The 24,126-nt window shown below is 36.1% G+C and overlaps 1 protein-coding gene across 1 annotated transcript; it reads right to left on the bottom strand.

The window, feature by feature from the left end:
- Nucleotides 1-8,418: 8,418 nt before the first annotated feature.
- Nucleotides 8,419-22,445, bottom strand: CLRN1 (clarin 1). The gene is made up of 3 exons (XM_039357977.1): nucleotides 22,101-22,445; nucleotides 13,621-13,800; nucleotides 8,419-9,930 (listed from the first exon to the last, which is right to left on the bottom strand). Exons 1-3 carry the CDS (start codon nucleotides 22,372-22,374, stop codon nucleotides 9,665-9,667), a joined length of 720 nt encoding a protein of 239 aa, XP_039213911.1. The 5' UTR covers nucleotides 22,375-22,445; the 3' UTR covers nucleotides 8,419-9,664.
- Nucleotides 22,446-24,126: the final 1,681 nt, after the last annotated feature.

Genomic DNA, 24,126 nt, shown 5'->3' with positions numbered 1-24,126 from the left:
GTGTTGTCTGGCCATGTGTGGAGTTTTCACCCTCCCCTTCGTTTCTGTGGAAATGTCAACACTTTCCTCACCTTTCAGATTTATATTGAGCAATATAGCAATAGGTAAATAATATTGTTTACTATTACTGTTCATCTACATTTCCCAATTACTTCCTCTTTGCAGAACATGTCTAAGGAATGCAGAAATAAACTTCATTTCAATTGTAAAATGAAAAAAGGTTTGACAACGTAATCTGATAAAATCATCTCTAGTTAGACAGCAAACTCAACATTCTAGCAGTCTCAAACTAATGACTTAGTTCACTGCTTTCTAGGAAATGCTTGCTTGCAAACAAGCCTTGATTTTTCAAATTCCATGACAAGATGCAGTATCAATTGTTTGAAGTAATGTAGGAAAATTAATAGCTAACTTCTTAGGGATTGTTGCCACTCACAGATAAACCAATGGTTATTTCAGGGTATATGATTTGAAAGTGGTTGCAATCACCTCCAGTCCTGCTACTATAACTACATATGATATTTTAGCTATTTTTTTTTGTGGCGCCTGGCAAAAACTCTTTGAAAGAAACACTTCTAGCCTCTTGCTAAAGCAACATATTTTATCTTGGCCTGCAGTAGAAAATGAGGAAAAGAAAATGGATTTCAAAAAAAGGAGAGAATGATACTCCCACTATTTCTTATTCTAGTTCCTGTTTCAGCCCTACACCAACATGTGATGTCACTATAAAGAAATTTATCCTCTGGGAAATCAGTCCTCAGTAGAAAATGAGCATCCCTCAGCTCTAATACAAGAGCTGTTTTAAGGCTCTGCTATCAGTATAGTGCTTCTGATTTGGTAATAAGCCTAATGAGATGAGATAATAATGGGGGACAAGATTCTCTAAAATACAACTTCATCACAGTATTGATTTTCGTTTGTCCTGTTTAGCCACAGGAAGTTGGCAGAACTTGAATGATTAGAGTAGAGATAGGAGCTTTTAATTCCCTCATTGTAAAGTCCTATGTCTACTAAATTTGGCAGAATAACGGACTGTTTACTTCATTCTGATACAATAACTTCATTTCCATGATTTTGTGGCAATAGTTCAGGAAAGAGGGAACAATACAGCTAGTTTGGACTAAGTGGCTAAGACATCAAAATAGGTACCGGGAAATTGTGTATTTGAGCCCTAGTTTAGGCATGAAAGATAACTTTGGGTCAGTCACCCTCTCTCAGCCCAACCCACCTTACAAAGTTGTTGTGGGAAAATAAGAGGATGAAGGACTATTAGACATGTTTGCCTCTTTGAATTGTTTAGAAAACTAATAAACCTGGGATATATATATATATATATATATATATATATATATATATATATATATATATATATGAATATTAAAAACAAAATAGTGATTCCTGGGTAGATTCATGTTAAATAATAAAATATACGAACACCAGGAAGTTATAAAACTATAAAAAGTTTTAATAGAATAAAACCAGAATAAAACTAAGCTTTCGCTGGCTTCTGCCAGCATCATCAGGGTAGCGTCCAGTCAATGGAAGAAGCTATTTATAAATGTGGCGTTCTTTGCACCCGGCTTCTTGACCTCGTCATAGGTCCCAGCCAATCCACCTGCGTTTTGATTGTAGTTTCTGTATTGCAAGCTGTAATTTCCTCACTCTCCTTGCTTGTGCCGATACCACAGCTCTTCCTCCCTTCTTCGTGTGACTGTAAGTCAGGGGGACTCTTTAATTCTACGTAGTTAAATGTGCATTGTCTGTGTTTATGTTGTTTATTCCCCTCATCCTCCCTCTTAGTATTGTCTATTTTCGTTCTCCTCCACCTACTCTCTGTCTACGATCCTCCTTCACAACTACATCCTCATTGTTCATCTTCGTAGCCCAGGATTCCATTGTGTTCGTATCATCCTGTTTCCTGATCTTTCGTGTCGCTTTGTTACCTTTCCTTTCTATTTTCTCTTCAATGGGGGTGATTTTAACATCCTCCCTGGAGTTCGTGGCACCCACAAGTTGATTGTTAAACCCTTCTCCCAAGGGGGCTGTTCCCTCACTGTTGTTTATACATTCATCCATTACTTGGGGTGTGCAACCCTCTTTAAAGGGAGAGAGGCGGGATCCTTGCGATCATGATTTGCATCTCCTTGTACATTCCTACAGGGGGTCGTTCCTCTCAAATGTCTGTGGGAGCATGTGTAGGCTCTAAGATTATAACAAACAGCCTCCCCATCTTCCCGTAGTTCTCCTGCATTCCCAAGGCGAGAGCAGCTCAATAGGGAAATGTCATGGGCGGAGTTAGTTGCAGAGTCACCGGTGGAGTTACAAGTGACATTCCGATCATTCGAATCATGGTTATTTAATAGTCCGGAGTCCGTAAATGATCGTTTCTTTGCCAAACTCCTCGCTGTTCCTGGGGAGATCCTCGATTCACCGGCAGTTGGCTCTTGGTTATCAATATGCTCCTGCGCCCATGGGAGATCGGCATATGTTTCCGCAGGTGGAGAGTTACTCAGCTGCTGATTATTCCCTATCCAGACATTTCCAAGGCTCGTCTCCTCCGTCAACCCTCCTTGCTGAAGGGACGTTATAATATTACATTGTTTTCCTCTGGAGGGACGGTCACGCATTGCCCATGCTCTTAATGTTACGTGTGCTGGGCATAGGTCCACATGTCGGTTGATGGATTCTTCGTTGGAGAGCCAAGCTTCTTTAAGGAGCCGGGCCCCCTTCGTGTTATCACTGGCCATCACCTGCACATTATGGACGCTACCCTGATGATGCTGGCAGAAGCCAGCGAAAGCTTGGTTTTATTTATTAAAACTTTTTATAGTTTTATAACTTCCTGGTGTTCGTATATTTTATTATTTAATATATATATATATATATATTCTAATTAGATGGGAAAGGTTCAGGACCCTGGACAGTACCATTGGCTTTAGGGATTCTTGAATGATGTTTATTAAGAGTTATGACAGGTGATCCTGCAGGAATCCTAAGGAACTGTAAAGAAAGAGACAAATAAGCCCAATACAACTTTGGTAGGTAGATTTTTATATTTTGGGCAGAATAATCCTTCTCAGAACCACAGAATTGAATTTGCTTCTTTAAAAAGCCAGCACTTGGTTTTTTTCTGCAGCTGTCAAGGGACCTTCCAAACCTCAAAATGTTTCCATTCTGAATTCCATTTATTTTGATTAATAACTTCCTAGGATTCTCAGCTTGAGATTCCCTTAGATTTCCTAGCATTTTTAGTCTGAATCCACAACAAAACTCAGGTGTTCTTTCATCTGAAAAGTCCTCAAAATGTTGGGACAGAAGCATTAGTGAGCAGCTGAAAGAAGGTCACCTTGACATAATACTATTTCCATATTGCCGGGCTGGGGAGAAGAACATTTTTATTAGTCTACTTTTTATAAAGAGTCATTCTTTTGGCATTCATATGAGTAAAGAGCAAGCTAATATTTTTTTTTTGTCTTGGTTTATTTGCAAGGCTGTAATAAACCAAGTCCCCTTTATGGATTACTGCCTTGTCGTGGCGAAGGGACTTGCGTAACTCAATGAAGCTATAAGCTATGCCGTGCAGGGCCACCCAAGACGGACAGGTTATAGCAGAGAGTTCTGACAAAATGTGATCCACTGGAGAAGAAAATGGCAAACCACTCCAGTATCTTTGCCATGAAAACCCCATGGACAGTACTAAAAGGCAAAAAGATATGACGCTGGAAGATGAGCCCCTCAGGTCAGAAGGTGTCCAATATGCTACTGGGGAAGAGCAGAGGGCTAGTACTAGTAGCGCCAGAAAGAATGAAGCGACTGGGCCAAAGCCGAAAGGACGCTCAGCTGTGGATATATCTGGTGGTGAAAGGAAAGTCTGATGCTGTAAAGATTTTTTCTCCATAGGAACCTGGAATGTAAGATCCATGAATCAAGGCAAGCTAGACGTAGTCAAAAAAGAGATGACAAGACTGAACATCGACATCTTAGGAATCAGCGAACTAAAATGGACAGGAATGGGTGAATTTAACTCAGATGACCATCAGGTATACTACTGTGGGCAAGAATCCCTCAGAAGAAATGGAGTAGCCTTCATAGTCAATAAAAGAATAGGAAAAGCAATACTGGGATACAATCCTCAAAATGACAGAATGATCTCAATTCGAATCCAAGGCAAACCATTCAATATCACAGTAGTCCAAATCTATGCCCCAACCACTGGTGCTGAAGAGGATGAAATTGACCGGTTCTATGAAGCCCTACAGCACCTTATAGAATTAACACCAAAAAATGATGTCCTTATCATCATGGGGGATTGGAATGCTAAGGTAGGAAGCCAAAAGATAACTGGAATAACAGGCAAGTTTGGCCTTGGAGTACAAAATGAAGCAGGGCACAGGCTAATAGAATTTTGTCAAGAGAATACGATGGTCATAACAAATACTCTTTTCTAACAACCCAAGAGATGGCTCTACACATGGACATCACCAGACGGTCAACATAGAAATCAGATTGACTATGTGCTCTGCAGCCAAAGATGGAGAAGCTCTATACAGTCAGTAAAAACAAGACCAGGAGCTGACTGTGGCTCAGATCATGAGCTTCTCGTTGCAAAATTTAGGCTTAAATTGAAAAAAGTAGGGAAAAGCACTAGGACACTCAGGTATGAACTAAATCATATTCCTGATGAATATACAGTAGAGGTGACAAATAGATTTAAGGAATTAGATCTGATAGACAGAGTGCCTGAAGAACTATGGATGGAAGTTCGCAACATTGTACAAGAGGTAGCAACTAAAACCATCCCAAAGAAAAAGAAATGCAAGAAAGCAAAATGGCTGTCTGAGGAAGCTTTGCAAATAGCTGAGGAAAGAAGGGAAGCGAAAGGCAAAGGAGAAAGAGAAAGATACACCCAATTGAATGCAGAATTCCAGAGAATAGCTAGAAGAGATAAGAATGCCTTCTTAAATGAACAGTGCAAAGAAATAGAAGAAAACAACAGAATAGGGAGGACCAGAGATCTCTTCAAGAAAATTGGAGATATGAAGGGAACGTTTCATGCAAAGATGGGCATGATAAAGGACCAAAATGGCAGAGACCTAACAGAGGCAGAAGAGATTAAGAAGAGATGGCAAAACTACACAGAAGAACTATACAAGAATGAGCTTAACATCCCAGATAACCACAATGAGATGGTCATTGACCTCGAACCAGACATCCTAGAATGTGAAGTCAAATGGGCCTTAGAAAATCTGAGCAACAACAAAGCTAGTGGAGGTGACAGTATTCCAGCTGAGCTATTCAAAATCTTAAAAGACGATGCAGTAAAAGTGCTACATTCAATTTGCCAGCAAATTTGGAAAACTCAACAGTGGCCACAGGATTGGAAAAGGTCAGTTTACATTCCAATTCCAAAGAAAGGCAATGCCAAAGAATGTTCAAACTATCGCACCATTGCACTCATTTCACATGCTAGTAAAGTTATGCTTAAAATCCTACAAGCTAGACTCCAGCAGTATGTGGATCGAGAACTACCAGAAGTACAGGCAGGATTTCGAAGAGGCAGAGGAACTAGAGATCAAATTGCCAACATACGCTGGATCATGGAGAAAGCTAGGGAGTTCCAGAAAAACATCTACTTCTGCTTCATTGACTATGCTAAAGCCTTTGATTGTGTGGATCACAACAAATTGTGGCAAGTTCTTAAAGAGACGGGAGTACCAGACCATCTCATTTGTCTCTTGAGAAACCTATATGCGGGTCAAGAAGCAACAGTGAGAACCGAACACGGAACCACTGATTGGTTCAAAATTGGAAAAGGAGTCCGGCAAGGCTGTATACTGTCGCCCTGCCTATTTAACTTATATGCAGAGCACATCATGAGAAAGGCAGGGCTAGATGAATCAAAAGTTGGAATTAAGATTGCCGGGAGAAATATCAACAACCTAAGATATGCAGATGATACCACTCTAATGGCAGAAAGTGAAGAGGAACTAAAGAGCCTTTTGATGCGGGTGAAGAAGGAGAGTGCAAAAGTTGGCTTGAAACTCAACATTAAGAAAACCAAAATCATGGCATCCGGCCCTCTCAATTCCTGGCAAATAGATGGGGAAGAAATGGAGGTAGTGACAGATTTTATTTTTCTGGGCTCAAAGATCACCTCAGATGGGGACTGCAGCCAAGAAATTAAAAGACGCTTGCTCCTGGGGAGGAAAGCTATGGCAAATCTAGACAGCATTCTAAAAAGCAGAGACATCACCCTGCCAACAAAAGTGCGTATAGTCCAGGCCATGGTTTTCCCAGTTGCAATGTATGGCTGTGAAAGTTGGACCATAAGAAAGGCTGAGCGCAAAAGAATTGAGGCCTTTGAACTATGGTGCTGGAGAAGACTCCTGCGAGTCCCTTGGACTGCAAGGCGTTCAAACCGGTCAGTCCTAGAAGAGATCAACCCCGACTGCTCTTTAGAAGGCCAGATCCTGAAGTTGAAACTCAAGTACTTTGGCCACCTAATGAGAAGGAAGGATTCACTGGAGAAGAGCCTAATGCTGGGAAAGATTGAGGGCAATAGAAGAAGGGGACGACAGAGAATGAGATGGCTGGATGGAGTCACTGAAGCAGTAGGTGTGAATTTAAATGGACTCCAGAAGATGGTAGAGGACAGGAAGACCTGGAGGAACGTTGTCCATGGGGTCGCGATGGGTTGGACACGACTTCGCAATTAACAACAACAACAACAATAAACCAAGAAATCTTGAGGAATATCTATGAGAATTTCATCAGCTTTGTAATACAATTGTACTATTGATTTACTCTGATAAAATGTGAGTTTATATCTTTGGCCAAAATGCACCATTATTTCTTTACCAAACTACATTGGTTATACTGTATTTGTATGATGAGCCTATTTATGGTTAACAGTGGTTTAATAAATAACCCAACTGCCGATATTGAACCATAAACCTGAATATATGGGTGGAATTCACACATTATTTTATTATTTTTACAACAATTTTATTGAAGTTTGCAAATTCAAAGATAAAAGACTAATACAAACTAAGAAAAATATAAAAAGAAAAGAAAAAGTGCAAAGTGATTGAAAAAAGATGAGAAAAATCAAATATATAAAAGATGGTTCCCCTCTCCCTCTAGACCAGGCATGTTAAACTCGTGATGTCATGTGACGTCGCGCAACATATTGGGCCGGTTTTGCCATTGCCGGCAATGAGGTGGGCGCAGCTTCCACGTGCGTCCGGCCCATGGGCCGGTAGTTTTACATCCCTGCTCTAGACGATTTCAGTAACTTAACACCTTCTCTTGTATTTCAGTTAAAAAATCCTCTTCTTCCCATATCTTAGGCATTAAACAAATTATAAAAACTCATCATTCAGTTCTAATCAGCAAAAGTCTATTAAGAGATATCAGAAATATTAACACACCTTTTTAACCTTAATAAAAAAAAATCCCTTTTGAAATCTAATATTGTTCTCTAAGAAACAAAGTGAAAAGTCTTTCAACTTATAAAGAGATCCTTACAGCCTCATCATTCAATCCTGGTAAAAAAGAAATCCCATCAATTTGCTTTGTACATATTCTGTTTACTTTTAAAAAGTTTCATCCTTATTCCCATTAAGTAATGTCCCACAGGTTGATTTCTTAGCATTTTCTCTTATATCTCCTCTCAGAAACAGTTTCCTTTGTTTCATACATTCTTTTTAGAAATCTGAGATAAGAAGCCCTTCCACATTTCTCTTTATTATTATTATTATGTATTATTTGTATGTATCTTTAATTATTAAGATATCAGCTGAGCTTATTTGTAAATCATTTTATCATCTTTTTCTATATCACTCTTAAACTCTGGCATTTTGAAATCCATTTTCACATCTACAGCATCTTTTTTCATATCATTTTTGTAATCCAGCATCTTGTTTGAATTCCTATTCTATACTCAAATCTGCATCTCTGTTTTATCCAATAAAATTTGTTGCTTTTCTATAGTACTTCACTACAAGCTAAACTTCCTGAATTCACACCTGGCTAAATTGTTTCCCAAAACAATAAGGCTTTGCTATGTTCAGACCAACAATAGAAGTATGTCATTTACTTAATCAGTTTTTGTTGTATTTAGACTTATATTTGGTTGTTTTAACATTTATTATCTAGTCTTGGACTGCAATTCAATATTTATTGATTGATTGGTTTTTAGTTTGTAGTTTAGCATGATGTGTAGCCTCTGACATTATGATTTAGCATGTTATAGGAACCAGGCTATTGTTTTTCTTGAGATATGCTTTATGACAACCTTTTCCAATATGGTACCATTCAGATGTGTTGTCTCTAATTGTTATTATACTACATAGCCCAGTTATCTTAGGATAATACAGCATGGTGATTTTCTGATATAGGTATTGGGATATGCTGGGGAAAGAAATAAATTGATACACAAAAATATATGAAGATGTCCATGTATGCATTTTGGAAATAGCACCAGCTATTGGAACTAAAATCGTAAACATGAGAATAAATGTGGAATAACAGAATAACAGGACAAAAGAAAAATAAGATAAAAATTACAGAGATATACTGACCAAAATTTCTTGTAACACATAATACTAACATATAAGATGAATTAGAATAAGTTCGAGCACAGATATTTTATTTTCTTCTGTTTTGAGCATTTTTTCTACTGACAATTATTTGAAGTTATAGGGCATAACAGATAGTATTTATTTATGAAGCATAAAATTCCATATGAGAAAGATCAGATCTGAAAATTAAAATAAACATTTTAATAAGAAAAGAAAGATATCACAACTTTACTGTATGCATAGTTAGTACATATGGGGCCAGCGCTCTCAAATATGACATTAAACAGAAGGTACAAATATCTTTGGTAGTTCATAAAAAAGTATTTCAGTTAAAAATTAATTATAGAACATTAATTTCTAACAGAAATGCTTTCCTATAGAATAGAAATAACACAGCATGGCACACTATAGATGTTGTCAATGAACACAAGCTGCTTGAGAACTACAGAAGGGATCCATTTATGGTTAATTCTCCCTTTGTGAAAAGAAATTTCTTTAAGGTGAGTTGAAAATACTGGATGCCAATTATAATATCTGATTTCAAATTGGCACTTTTCATTTTTATTGGAAATGTTGATTTATTCTTGATTTTGCACACAATTTTTCATCTTTAAAAATTTCAGCAGCTCAGTTTTGAAAATCTCTGTGACTTGCTGCTAAAATATTGGTTTATGGCTAGATGTGTTCCATTTTAATTCTTGAACCGTTAGTTCTTTGAAATAAAAGCTGAGATGGTTGCACATACTTCAAATATATTTCAAAGTATGTACAATACTTTGAAGTATTGACAATACCTCTAAACAAACACTATTGAACATAATTTGCAAATAGGAAATAAGTAGGTTCTGTTATAGATTGCTGCAAGTATTCTGTTTCACATTCTTTTTGTATTGCTATGATGAAAAGTGATAATCTAATGAAAATAATATTACTGATTAAAGCCCTGTTTGCTTGTACCTTGTGTATGTTTTTGCCTCAAAATACACTTGTAAAAACCAATCTTTTAAATATGTGTAAGCTTTGCATCTTTTGAAAAAAGAAAGCCAAGGTGAATTATTTGCATAAATCAAGATTTAAGGTGTTTAGTACATTAGATCCATTGCTCCATTTGGTGCCTCAGAATTTTTTGATTTCGAAAAAGGAAACTCAAATCCAGTCAAGCGTATAAGCAGAATGTTCATAAAGTGTACTAATGAACACACCAGGATGATCCAGAAGGATTTTGCAAACTGCTCACTGTGAGTTTTAAAAATAAAACTTCCTTCTTTATAATTAGCTATTTTTTCAGAGAGATGGTGGATTTTGACTTCTGAAGAAAACAGTATCAAAATAAGAAAGCCACAAGAAACTGAAAAAAAAAAGAAATGCAAAATTAATATTTGGACAATTTTTCAACCTAATTTTGCAACATTTGTTGTTATAGTTCAACATTTAAAAATTAGCTGTCATGCCTACTTTTTTCTCTGAGAGGTTGGGTCCCAGTTGAATCCAATAATTAATAAGAACAGATAATTATAACTTGCTTTTGCTCCATTTCTTCTCCATCTTTTCTCTAAATAAATCAGTTTAAAATCCACACTCAACTGAGTTTCACCTGGTCTGTATAGCTTGCCAGCTTCATCTGACAAACCCCTTAATTTGCTTTATTTGGTACTTACTTGGATTAAAATGAGTGTTCTAATCCTTGTATTAAAGGATGAACATGCTAATTTTAGGTTTTTTCTTCTTTATAAATTAAATAAAGCTCCCCCAAATCTGTTTGTACATGAAAAATAAAACTTATTAATCTGCTGGAATGGTAATATTTGTTGAACTATTTCTTTCCCACTGGTTATAAAGCAACTGTGCTTGTTGAGCTAATTCTATTCCTTGTTGCTTGAGACAGACATAAATAGCTCTTTCTTCTAAGAGCAAAAACAGAGATCTGGTGTGTACTATGTATGCACCAGATCTCTGTTCAAAGACTCTTCAGAAAGGTAATTAGGAATTTTTGCACCCATCTAGAAGATGCTTCCAGCATCCCACAGTGCAAGTTGGTCCAAAATGTTGCATAGTCCTATGCCAGTATCTGGAAGCTGTAAGGATCTGGATGGGTTGCAATGGGTTTCGATTCAATCCAAGCTAGAATGAGTGTTTTGGATATTTGGTAAGGTTTTTCCACTGTTGGTCTTGGATGGGTTGGTCCACTCTGCCCCAGATGGACCATGTGGCTCTTGCTAGAAGAGCAGGTGATAGATGTGGCCAGAAGGACTTTTGCACATCTTAAGGTTGTGTGCCAGTTGCATCAATTCCTGGATCAGGAAGCTTTGCTCACAGTTACTCATTTCCTTGTAATCTCTCATCTGTAATCTCTGCTGTAGCCCCTGCCTTCTGGAACATTCTTCCCTCAGAGATTAGCATGACCTGATCCTGTTGGCCCTTTGTAAGACATGAAGACCTCATTCCCCCCCCCAATGTTTTCCACCCATTCATCATTTTAGTTATACTGATGTATTCATTGTGTTTTTTGTAATTGTTTATTTTATTGCTTTATTATTCACTACTGTTCTATTCACTGAAGCAGTAGGCGTGAGCTTAAATGGACTCCAGAAGATGGCAGAGGACAGGAAGACCTGGAGCAATGTTGTCCATGGGGTCACGATGGGTCAGATATGATTTCGCAACTAACAACAACACTGTTCTGTTTCCACTCCTTTAATTTTTATTCCTTTTTGTCATTGTAAGCTGCCTAGAATAACCCTGCAACAAGATAGGCAGCAAATAAAAGTTAACAAATGAATTGTATGCCTAGGTCTCTGGCCTCAGTGTGTAAGAGGTCCATTTCTTGGTTATATTAAAAATCATGGCAATGGTTTTACTCAGTGACCATATTTATTAATTTTGTATTGTTTTTAATTACTTTATGATATACATTGTCCAAAGTCACTTGTCCTGCATAGAACTCAAAGCTATAGAAATCAAATAAATAAACAAATAAGCATTCTGTTTTAGCAATGTTTAGTTTTATAATTTTATAATGATTTTAATGCTGTTTTAACTTTTGTTTGGGAGCTGTCTAGAGTTGGTTATAATATGAGTAGCTATATTAATATTTTAAACAAATAAATAAATGAACTTACATTCCCAATACCTATTCCTGCCTTGGATTGATCCCTGGCTGTATGATGTGTGTGTGTGTGTGTGTGTGTGTGTGTGTGTGTATGTGTATATGTATGTAGGTGTGTGTGTGTGTATGTATATATATATATATATATATATATATATATATATATATATATATACCCAAGGATTTACATACACATGGGAATGAAGGATTTATTCAGAAAGTGGTAAGCAAAGCATGCCTGATTGTAGAAAGTTTTTCAATTTCCATGTAGAATGTGCAAGAATCTTAATCAATATATGCTCCTGAAGCAGGTGCTAGAAAGTTTAAATAATGAAAATGGTTTTATTTAGGGATACAGTTTTGAGGTTATATAACTCAGAGCTGTTTTAAACTATGGTTTATTTTAAATTCAAGTTGGATTTTGCTTGCTAATTTATAGTTCTGTTTTGTCTAATTTTTTGCCAATTTTATATAACCCATTTTGCTCATTTTGTAAAATTGTTGGGTATAAAATTATGTTTTAATTTCTAGTACATGTAACTAGTAATAGTAATAGTAGTAAAGTTGGAAGGGACCTTGAAGGTCATCTAGTCCAACCCCCTGCTCAGGCAGGAAACCCTACACCATTTCGGACAAATGGCTGTCCAGTCTCTTCTTAAAAACTTCCAGTGTTGGAACATTTACTGCTTCTGGAGGCAAGCTGTTCCACTGATTAATTGTTCTCACTGTCAGGAAGTTTCTCCTTAGTTCTAGGTTGCTTCTCTCCTTGATTAGTTTCCACCCGTTGCTTCTTGTCCTGCCTTCAGGTGCTTTGGAAAATAGCTTAATTCCCTCTTCTTTATGGCAGCCCATGAGATATTGGAATACTGCTATCATGTCCCCCCTTGTCCTTCTCTTCGTTAAACTAGACATACCCAATTCTCGCAACCGTTCCTTATATGTTTTAGCCTCCAGTCCCCTAATCATCTTTGTTGCTCTTCTCTGTACTCTTTCTAGAGTCTCAACATCTTTTTTACATTGTGGTGACCAAAACTGGATGCAGTATTCCAAGTGTACTGTTCTTTTTATAGCTATTTTAAATGTTTATAGCTTCTCAAACTCTCAACTTCCAGCAGTGCTATGGTCGGTTCATTGTTTAGGACTAGTTGTTCTTAGACTGTTGCTGAAATCTCACAATCCAAGCATAGTTCTATGTTGATGGTATAATCACTAAGTGAACCCATTACCCCTATGAGAATAGAATAGAGCAGGAAGGGACCTTGGAGGTTTTCTAGTCCAGCCCCCCGCTCAAGCAGGAGAACCTATACCATCTCAGACAAGTGACTGTCCAGTCTCTTCTTAAAAACTCCAGGGATGGAGCACCCACAATTTCTGAGGGCAAGCTGTTCCACTGGTTAATTGTCCTCACTGTCAGGAAATTTCTCCTTAATTTCAGGTTGCTTCTCTCTTTGATTAGTTTTCAACCATTGTTTCTTATCCTGCCCTCTAGTGCTTTGGAGAATAATTTGACCCCCTCTTCTTTGTGGCAGCCTCTCAAATACTGGAATACTGCTATCACGTCACCCCTATTTCTTCTTTTCTTTAGACTAGCCAAATCCAGGTCCTGCAGCTGTTCTTCATATGTTTTATTAAAAAATACTAAAAAGAAGGGAAGGGAAGGTTGACTGCTCATACTAGATGTAGATGTTGAGGTTGTAACACAAAACATGTCAAAATATCAAATTAGATTGCATGTGATGATGACAACATATTGAGTAGAAAACATCAGTTTAAAAAGAAAAAAAATCTATTTTTTCATATAAAAAAAATGAATAACCAGCAAAAAAATATTTGGGAACATACTTTGAATAACTGCCTACCTCAACTTAAACGAAAATCTGGTAAACGCATTTACAGAGATATATCTACATGCCAAAGTATTACTGAACTTACCTGAAATGAAACTCCACAGGTAGAGTCCTAATGGACCATGTAAAGTTTCATAAGGATTGCCAAATGCATTGTACATGAAGAAGCCGGTTGCAATCAGTGCAAAAACGAATAATGCCAAGCAAAAGAGGATGACACTTACATGGATACTTGCAGGCATAATTTTGAATAAATCTGGAAAAACTAACAGAGTGGAAAAATATTTATAAAACCTGGAAAAATAACACAGAAAAATATTTATTCATTTATTTATCTTTGACATTGTATATTGCCTCATCAATCATTGTGGCAGGAACAAGGAATTATTATCAACGTGGAAGAAATCTCAGTAAGCAAGGCAAGATGTTTTTGTATCTTATTTATAATTGAGGATTGAAATTAAATAGAAGTAAAACTGATACCGACATAGAGGACATGCTGACAATATTTATGTTTTAATACATATCCATTTTCTGAGAAGACTTTGCAAATTAAATGTAGTTTGGCATCATTTAGCTTCCTTTTGTTTCATTACTGGAGCAAAGCTCACATATTCCAACCTGACTGAGGCACATCAATCAGCCAATCAGCATTCACATGCATTTCATACATTTCCTAACATGATGCCTTCCAGAAGGGCTAGACTTCAGTCCAAAAATTCTACCAGCAAAGCCATATATGGACAATGTTGTTTATTTTCTCCAGGCTACTCTCCATTATTTAATTTATAGGTACCCCTCAACTTAATAACAGTTCATTTAGTGAACATCTGAAGTTATAACGACACTGAAAAAAGTGATTCATGACCATTTCTCCACACTTATGACCGCCATGGTAACATGATCAAAATTCAGATGTTTGGCAACTGACTCATATTTATGAAGGTTACAGTGTCCCGGCGACATGTGATCGCCTTTTGCAACCTTCTGACAAGCAAAGTCAATGGGGGAGCCAAATTCACTTAACAACCTGGTTTATAACTTCACAACTGCAGTGATTTACTTAACAACTGTGGCAAGAAAGGTCGTAAAATGGGGCAAAATTCACTTAACAACAATCTTGCTTTCTTGACACAGTTGTTCAGTGAATCACTGTAATTGTTCAGTTAGTAACATGGTTATTAAGTGAATCTGGCTTCTTCATTGATTTTGCTTATCAGAAGGTTGCAAAAGGTTTTCTCATGACCAAGAAACTGCAACTGTCATAAATACATGCCAGTTGCCAAGCATCTGAATTTTGATCACATGACCACAGGGATTATGCAACAGTTCTAAGTGCAAAAAAACCCTCACTTGTAATAACTTTTTACAATGTTGCCCTTATAACTTTGAATGGTTGCTCATTGAATGCTTGTAAGTCAAGCATAGTTTAATTTCCTAATGATTTAATACAGGATGCATTCTACAGATGGTGTTTTTGTTTGTGAATCATATCCTAATTTGGTTCAGCCTTATTAAACATATTGTATATTAATATACAGTATAGTAAGCAAATGCACTATTTATCTAAAATATATATAGTCACATAATGGCTCTAAAGGCATTGTACAAGTAGATAACTACTTAGGCAGAATAGTTTGTGAGTTAATCTTTCTACTGATTTTTAAATACCTCTGCTGAGTTAGCCACAACAGATATTTTAGAATGATTTGTAGAAGATAAGATAACTGCTCCTAGTCCCCAGGGGTATGATTAAACTGATGCTAATAACTCCTTAGAATTGCTTGTCTGTGGTTAAAACATGCTGAGAAAAAGCAATGTAGGTACTGCAAATAAATTTATATAACATGTATAATATAAATTATCTGCAACTATCTAATTCAGTCCACTGGGTCAAGATTCATGTATTTCATCTTAATATTATAATTTCCTGGTGGAGTTATGGTGCTATAGGGTTTAAAATGCAGATTTCTACAGCATTCCCTTCTTAGAAACGAAGCTCCAATATTGAATATTGCAAATTAGATCATTGGCCGGAGTGCGAGGCTTGGACGTACTGGTGTAAAAACATTAATTACTTTTTCATTTACAAGCCTAATTCAATGGTCTGTCTTGATCTTAATCTCTAAAATCTGTGTAAGTTTGGATCCAGCTATCCGACTCGGAAGGACAATGTCTTCTCTGACAAGCCTGCATGAGCATGTCAGATCGTTATCAAACCTTTGTCTCCAAGCTTTTGCTCTTCAAGAGGCAAGACACGTACTAAGTGAAAAAATAGTTCTTTCAGATATGCTCTCCCAAAAGATTTGTGTGACACCATTTTGTTCCTTTTTCACACAATTCCTTGTTTTGAATCTCTTCTGAAAATTGTTTCTGTTGTTGGTTTTTTTTCTATTTGATTTATAAGTTTCTGGGAGATTTAGTTTAACCTGAAGAGCAGCATCTTCTTTAAACATTTCTCTCTTTTTACAACATTAAAAATGTGAATTACTTTAAACCTTCATAATAGCAATGAAGTGCAAAATGGATAAGATCGGTGCTATCCTATCACTTCTGCATTCAACAGCTAATCAAGATATGTAGAATATAACAATAAATCATTGGAATGTCTTGCCTTCAAAAGTTCTGGGTGCTCCATCACTGGAGACTTTTAAAAAGAGACTGGACAACTATTTGTCTGAAATGGTATAAGGTCTCCTACTTGAGCAGGGGGTTGAACTAGAAGACCCCCAAGATCCCTTCCAACTCTATTATTCTGTTCTGTACTAGCAGAAATAAATAAAATAAATAAAGTCACAAAATGTATTCAATTGTGGGTAAGGATAAACAAAAGAGTCTTTTGATTGACTTAGTAAAAAGCAGGTGAAGTTTTATTTAAATAAAAGATTTTAGAATCATAATTATGCATTTGCACACTTCTCTGGAAATAAGGCAACTGGGTAAAGAGGCTATTGCCGATGAGGGATAAAACATTGGACACTGCGATATCTATTTCAAGTGGTCTTTCTTGGTTTAAGCAATTGTACGCCTTTCAAGGGCACAGAGTTCCATCTTATAGAGGATAATTGTTCAAACCTTAAGTTAATCAAATGTTTAAGGCATCTAGTTTTACAGCATATGCCTATGAAAATATCCTACTTTAGAGGCATATCCAAAGATTTACACTATGATGATGTTGGGAATTTCAGTGGTTTGTCATAGTCTAATTTATTTTGAAATAAGTAATGAGCTGGAGGTAGCAGAATTCACAAAGCAACACAGCTTAACTAAAAACTTCAAGCTAAGCACTCAATAACTGACTTCGAGAATTTGGCCTTCTAAATGTATTTGGACTTTCTCCCACCGTACCAAGCTAGAATTTAGGTTGCCACACATTGTGGTATCTGTAGTCTTATCATACAATTAAAGCAACATATAAACGTAGTTTATGAAGAGTTCCATATTATGGAAGGCTATGCTCGTGAGTAAACATAGTGGTAATCATGAACAAACCTGTTTTGAACTGCAATGCATATTGTGCAAAAATGTGCATAATATACATGTAAATCACAAAAGGTCATTTTTTTTGATAGCCAGTGTGAATTTTTTTACGAATTACAATACTTACACTTGACGTCATGCCACACTAGCCACCTATTTCTCTCCACAGCTACATTTAAATTTTTTATATATAATTAAAATTTATAGCTGACCATGTAATAAAATTTAATCCTGCAACAATGTTGCCTTAGAAGCAAAGCCACTTTTAACAGTGAGGAATAAATCTGAACGCTAATGGCCTTTTAGAAAATGAACTGCTGACCCAGAAACTGACAAAAGTCAGAGGAAACGAAGCAGAAGGCTCTCTTTGAGACTGCATGGGTTTTACAAACAGAGCAAATTCATTTTACAATATATATATATATCTCATGACATACAGGGACTCACTGCACTGAAATGCAAACACAGCTAGCATAAGTAAATGGTACCATCACCAGGGACATTTTTTGTGACTTAAATAGAGTTTGCATGAGTGGTGCTGCAAGTGATAATAAAAAGAGTGTTAAACCTTTCATAGGAATTAGCTGCCTTAAAGCTACAGTGCAAAAAAAAATTAAATCCATAAAAAGGGCATAAAAAACCCCACTACCACTATTTTATACCATCATTGCTTTCCCTAGATTAGTCACATTTTTCTCCTGCCAAGGACATTAGTACAAACACCCATTTTCAGTATAAAAACAATGTAAGTTTTGTACAAGCAACCCAAGGAAAGAGGATATATATTGCACTATAGACACTTTTTCCCATGTATTGGCAAAACCATATATGCCCTGCCTTGTACACATTACACACATATATAATCTGTATGCTTTACCCAGTTTCCTGTAAAAGAGCCAATAAAAATTTCAAGGTTAGAAGGGAAAATCCTTCTAGTTTATCCTTTGATCATATTGCCCAAACATACCTACAACATATGAAGGCTGGATTGGATCCTAGAATCCCGGGTTGTTTCAGTGGATGTAGATAGACTGTATGAGAAATTTGCTGCTGTCCCCAAAGCAACAAACAGCAAGTTTTTGAAAAGTAGTTGTAGACCAAATAGCATAAACCCTAATAGGAATGTTATTGTATCATTGGTTGTTTCTTTTAATTGCACTGTGGCTGTTGTTTTGTTTTACTGTTTGTTTTACTTTTTGGCACCCAGAGTTTATTAGGAACGGTGTTGCTTAGAAATGTGGTCAAATAAATATAAGGCACTACATTTTTTAAACATTCATTCATCTGTTGTTATTAGTCCATTTGCCTGTTTAAAACTTGATTTTATTCCCAACATGTATCTCTAGTTGCAATATGGAACACCTTTGTGTTTTGAGAAGTTTACTGACATACAAGTAGTCCTTGACTTGCAACCATTCACTTAGTGACTATTACAATGGAGTTACAATGGCAGGGAAGAAAGTGACTTATGCCCGGTCCTTGCCCTTATTACCACTGCAGCACCCCCACAGTCTTGTGATCAAACTTTGGATGCTTGGCAACTGTACTTATGAGAGTTTTAATCACATTAAACAATTATTACAAGCAAAGTCAATGGGAGAACATGGTTCACCTAACAAACACAGTGATTTGCTTAACAACAATGACAACAAAGGTTGTAAAACTGGGCATGATTCACTTAATAATTAACTTGCTTAGCAACAAAAAATTTTGGTCCCAGTTGTGATCATAAGTATCTGTATTTTGATTTCTCCTTCATATTAAGGAAATTCTAGAGATTTAGAGTTCATTCTGAGCTATGTTTAATGTACTTGTTTTCACTTTTGCTTGATAAATAAAGGAGGGAGAATTTTTAAACAGCTGCAGATTGTTTAGGCAAGCACTGGCTTATCAGAATGATCGTTCCTATTCAGAATTATACACAATCTGGTCAAGAACAAGCCTTGCAGTCTGGTGACCATGGAAGCAAGGCCAGGAAGTCTTGGTGCCAGGATTTAATTACCCTGAATATCTATTAAGCTTTGCACCTCTGCACAGGCTTGTAAACTCAGCTCTATGCACCCCTGGCCTTGGAGTATCTCTGCTGTTTGAAATGGGACTCTCTGCAGCTGAAGGGAAACCATCTTTCTTGGAATGTTATGCTTTTTTGTGTTTCTGTTTAGTTTGCCTTTTATAGTTAAATGATAAAGTTTGAAATCTTCCTATTCACTGGTATATTTATTGTCTCTAGATCCAAAAGAACCAAGAGCCTGGGCATCTGATCAGTTGGCAATACAATGCCTAAATTCTATTAAAATAATTTAAAAATTAAAAATTAATTAAAATAATTTTCTGCTCGTTTATGACAGGAGTATGTCCAGTGTTCAACATGTTCCTTCAGAGGTTTGTGCCTCTTTCCAACATATATGCCTCTTCGATAAGAATCTGTTCTGTAGCATCTCCAATCAAAGGATGTAACTAAATAAAGGAACTTCTGCTTTGCAGTCAGAAAACATCAGATTTAATTTTTAACATCTCTAGGTGATTATAGAAAACTTGCAGTGAAATCTGGGCAACCACTGCCAGCCAGTAGTGGCAGTATTTGGCTAGTTGGACAGTTGCAGTGTCCTGGGGCCGGGTGATCACCTTTTGTGATGTTCTTACAACCAAAGTGAATAGGGAAGCCAGATTTGCTTAATAACCATGTTACTAACATAACAATTGTCGTGATTAATTTAATAACTGTGGCAAGAAAGGTCATAAAATTGAGAAAAAAATCACTTAACCAATATTTCTCTTAACAACAGAATTTTTGAGCTCAATTGTCATAAGTCAAGGACTACCTATAATCCAGACTCTGTAAATTGCTACTCTTATTGAAGCATACTTTGGATTAGTGTATATTTGGGAAATGATTTGCACCTTGTGTGAATACAAGTTTTCTGTTAAAGCAGTGTTTCTCAAACTTTAAGATGGGTAGACTTCAACTCCCCCAGCCAAGCTTGGGGAATTCTGGGAGTTGAAGTCCATCCATCTTAAAGTTGCCAAGTTTGAGAAATACTTCTTTAAAGTGTCCATGTGAGGTTGAAAAGAATTGCTGCTGTAGCTACTGCTTTAAGGAATCTACTTATCAGAGTGCATGTGATCCTTAAAAGCAGTGACACTGTTGCCAGCCTTGAACAGAAAACTGCAAGCAGCTGTTGAGTGAATATCAGAGCAAGATTGGATTTCTTAATCATTTCTGAAGCATGTATACCCACTGAATATGAAGAATATTTCTCTTCTGCCCCATTTAGCAAATTCTCATTTGACTGGCGGAGCAATGTAATAGCCAGGCTGTTCCCCCCCCCCCCGTCCTAATAAAGCAATACTATCTCTTTTGGCTTATGCTGGGTGAAAAAAAAAGAGGCTTTATTTGCATGGCAGATGAAGCATCTGTTTAAGAGGCATGTTCAAGTTACAATTATATTGTCATCATGGCTCTTTTAACAAAAACATGAAACTTGCCTTGTTGCCTGAATCCAGATTGTTCACCATTTTGCATTTAACAAATTAGTAACCAAGCTCTTATATTACCAGAAATGAACACTGTTAATTCTTAGGCTTTTTACTTGTCATAGCTGAAAACTAAATACTTAATCTTATGAATTCCAGGCATATTGTAAGAGCAAACTTAGTTTGCCTCATTTTAATCTATGTCTGAATTCTGGCATAACAGTGAAAATATTAGAAGATTATGTTTCTGTTGTATATAAACCAAAGTTTGTATTACACAAACAGCAAACTGTAGTTAAATTTAATTGGATTATTGACATTTTCAAAATGTGGACTAGGGACCTGTGTTTTTCTCACTAATCCAAATAATCTAAAACTATCTCCTTTCACACAATTGTATTAGAAGAGTACATTGTCTCCAAATGATCTCATACACCTTTAGCAGTATGCTTCATGGGGATTAATTAAACAATATGATGTTAGTAAAAACAACATCCAGCTCCCTTTTCATTCTTTACAACAGCATCCATATTCGTAGTAGGCTGCAATTTGAAAAGTAGACCATCAAATTGCCGAGGAAAGGAATAAAGAGAACTTTTTGGAAAATAATTTGTAAGCTGCTTGCTATAGAATTTAATTAACAAGGCTATGCTTGTCAATAACTTAAATGAATATGGTTATCATCACTGCAAAGATTTTAGAGTAGACCATCACAAATTATTTGGATCAGCCAGAACTGGTTCTCTGCAGATTGCCTGCCAATTCTTGCTGATAACATGTCACCTAATTTTATTTTTTTTATCAACTGTTGTCTACATAACCATGATTTCCGTGATGCTCAAAGTTAATTCTGTGACTGGCACCCATAATAATATTTTGGTGTGGAAGACAAACTGATGCATCCCAAAGTATAATTCTTTTTGTGCCAATCAGGGAGAGTAGTGGTTAGTAGCACAATCAACATTTTATTTCTCCACTTAAAGTAGTGTTTCAATTTACAAATAAATCTATTGGAACGGAGTTTAACTTTCTTTTTAAAATACGAAGCTTTATTAGCTTTGTGAAGGCTCACCTTATATTTACACATCTATGGGTCTAAGACAAGTAGGATTCTTTCTGTATAAATGGAATTGTCCACTGGTAGGATTGCACTATTTAGTTCTCATTTCTTGCATCTATTGAAACTAAAGAAAGATTATTTCCAATTCTCCTTGTCCTTCTTCCCACTCATTTAAAACAGATTAAAACAGAAGACAAAGTTCTACCTGGGGGGGGGGGGGAGAAGCAGCTGAGAAGTACATTTGCAATTTTCTGCAAATGTACTTAGAAAAAAAGCCCTATGGAACAAAGTTGATGTTGTTTCCATGCAAATCTCTGTAGTTTGAGTCTGCCGTATCCTATGCAAAAGTATATAATATAGTATAAGAACATCAAACAGAAATCAATTTTAAAAAATAATATATTATCACATTTATGCTACAGCAATATAATTTTGTATTTCCCATTTGTAAATCTTTCAGAAGAAATAGGAGAAAGCTCATTTACTTTGTCTGTCAGACCATGATAGCATGCACAAAGTATTAAATAATTCAGATTGTCATTGTTACTTACATGAAAACTGAAAAGGTCTCCCTCCAAGGCCACATTGTCTAACCCTCTCCCCATAGAATAGTCCATACTGAATTTCACCAATAAACTTATCTAATTCCTGGCCAGTAGCATTAACAAGCAATGCTCCAGTTTTGCAAAGAATTTTTCCTTGGATCCATAGCTGAGTTCCTATAGCTGCTGCAATGGCCAGAGCACAAGCAAAACTGAACACACCAGCTATGCAGAAAACAACTTTCTTCTGTTGGGTTGGCATATATAATCCTAGATGAGGCATGTAGAAATATGTGAAAATACAGTTTCAAATGAAACCTTTAGTAAGGTGGGTTTTGCAGCATCCCTTCTCAGTGTTACTTGAGAACAAAGGTTAACATAACAGATGGAAACCTCAGTGTAATTTGATGAGTGCCCTCTTTGGTTTTTTTTTTTTTTTAATAGCCTTTGTCTGATTGGGTGAACTGAAAATTCCAGAATGAGACCTGGCTCTTGGATTAAGTTAGCAATTGTGTTTAGAGGGAAAAAAAATTCTTACATTTAAATGAGGAAGAATACAAGAGAAAAATATTCAGATTTTAACATTTTATCTTTGCATAACACTAAAATGTCATACAGGCAGATGATATAAGGTCTATTATGTACACTTAATATTATTATTAAATTAAGGCTGACATTGTTCTATTTTATTCTCAGATTGGACATATGAATGAATGGACAATTGGCAATGACTATTTTACTACTTGTCACAAAGCTATTCTACTGGATGAGTGCTTTCTTTCAAACAAGGGTCATCTGCAAAATTCCAGATGACATCTAGGTGCCAGAAAAGAGATGTAAAACACTTTCTTTGTTACCATCTATCCAAATTCAAACAACTTTTCTAGTTAAGCAATTTCATAGTTAAATCGGTGTACATCTAAATATTCTAGTTCTGCTGATTTGTAAATGGAATTGTTTATTATCCCCTAATCCCACAGTGATGATTTAACTATTTTTCAGTTGTGCAGTTGAATGAATTAATTGAACTCAAAGCTTGTAGCTTTTAGATACACATCTTACTTATTCATTATAAATCTCACTGGAAATGCAGCAGAGTAGAATAGTAGGTAGAACATTGTATATAGCACATACCTGTTCTTTAATGGTGTTTTGAAATGGATTTATGTAAAATCTGGCATTTGTAGAACAGTTTTCTGAATTCCAAGCAGGCCAAATCATCTCTAATGTTTAAGCATGTTGTAGTACCAAGCAACATATTACTATGGGTTCTTTCTTTCATTCTCTCTTTCTTGAATAATTCAACCATGGCACTCTTAATTAATTTATGCACATGTAATTATCTTTCCATGTGTAATTTTCTGCCTTGTTCTTTCTTCATACATATTGTAAGAAGTGGGAAGAGGACTTGCACCAATTCTACTTATACACAGTCTTGACCTCTACGCAGGTTATTCATACCAACAATTATGTTTATATGTTCAGGGCTGTTAAGAATAATAGGCTGATTCCAGATGTTTGCTTCTTTTTCCCCAAATAACTGACTAATATCTTGAATGCTATAATGTACATGTAGATTTTTGCCCCTTAGTGGTGACAGGTATAGAGGAAATTTTTATGAAGAAATTCTGTCACATTTGGAGCTATAAAGCTTATAACACATAGTAGAGAAATTAGGCTGAATACAGTGACTGTCCATCCTATGTTCCAGCAAAGGATTTATTTCTCTAAATTTTCTTTTTAAAATGCTGATGGTATCTAGTTCACGTTAACATGTTAATGCATTTCTAAGACTTAATTTCACATCAATCTTTTCAACTGATAGAATAGAAAGCATAAATTTATCTTTAATTTCCAGGCTAGCATTTCAAAAGCACCACAAAGAGAAGATGCAGCCTTTCACAACTTGAATCTAAATCTGGCCTATTCACATGTCTCAGTAATCATTGTTTTCTGTTATTTCCTCATAATATTATCTTCATGTGATTCCCTATCCTACACCAGAATTCTTATTTCAATGTAGTAGTATTATAGT

Source organism: Crotalus tigris, unplaced genomic scaffold (genome assembly GCF_016545835.1).
Source record: "Crotalus tigris isolate CLP2741 ecotype Arizona unplaced genomic scaffold, ASM1654583v1 scf7180000018970.2248101, whole genome shotgun sequence".
Classification (NCBI taxonomy): Eukaryota; Metazoa; Chordata; class Lepidosauria; order Squamata; family Viperidae; genus Crotalus; species Crotalus tigris.
This window is presented reverse-complemented; position numbering and strand designations above follow the sequence as displayed.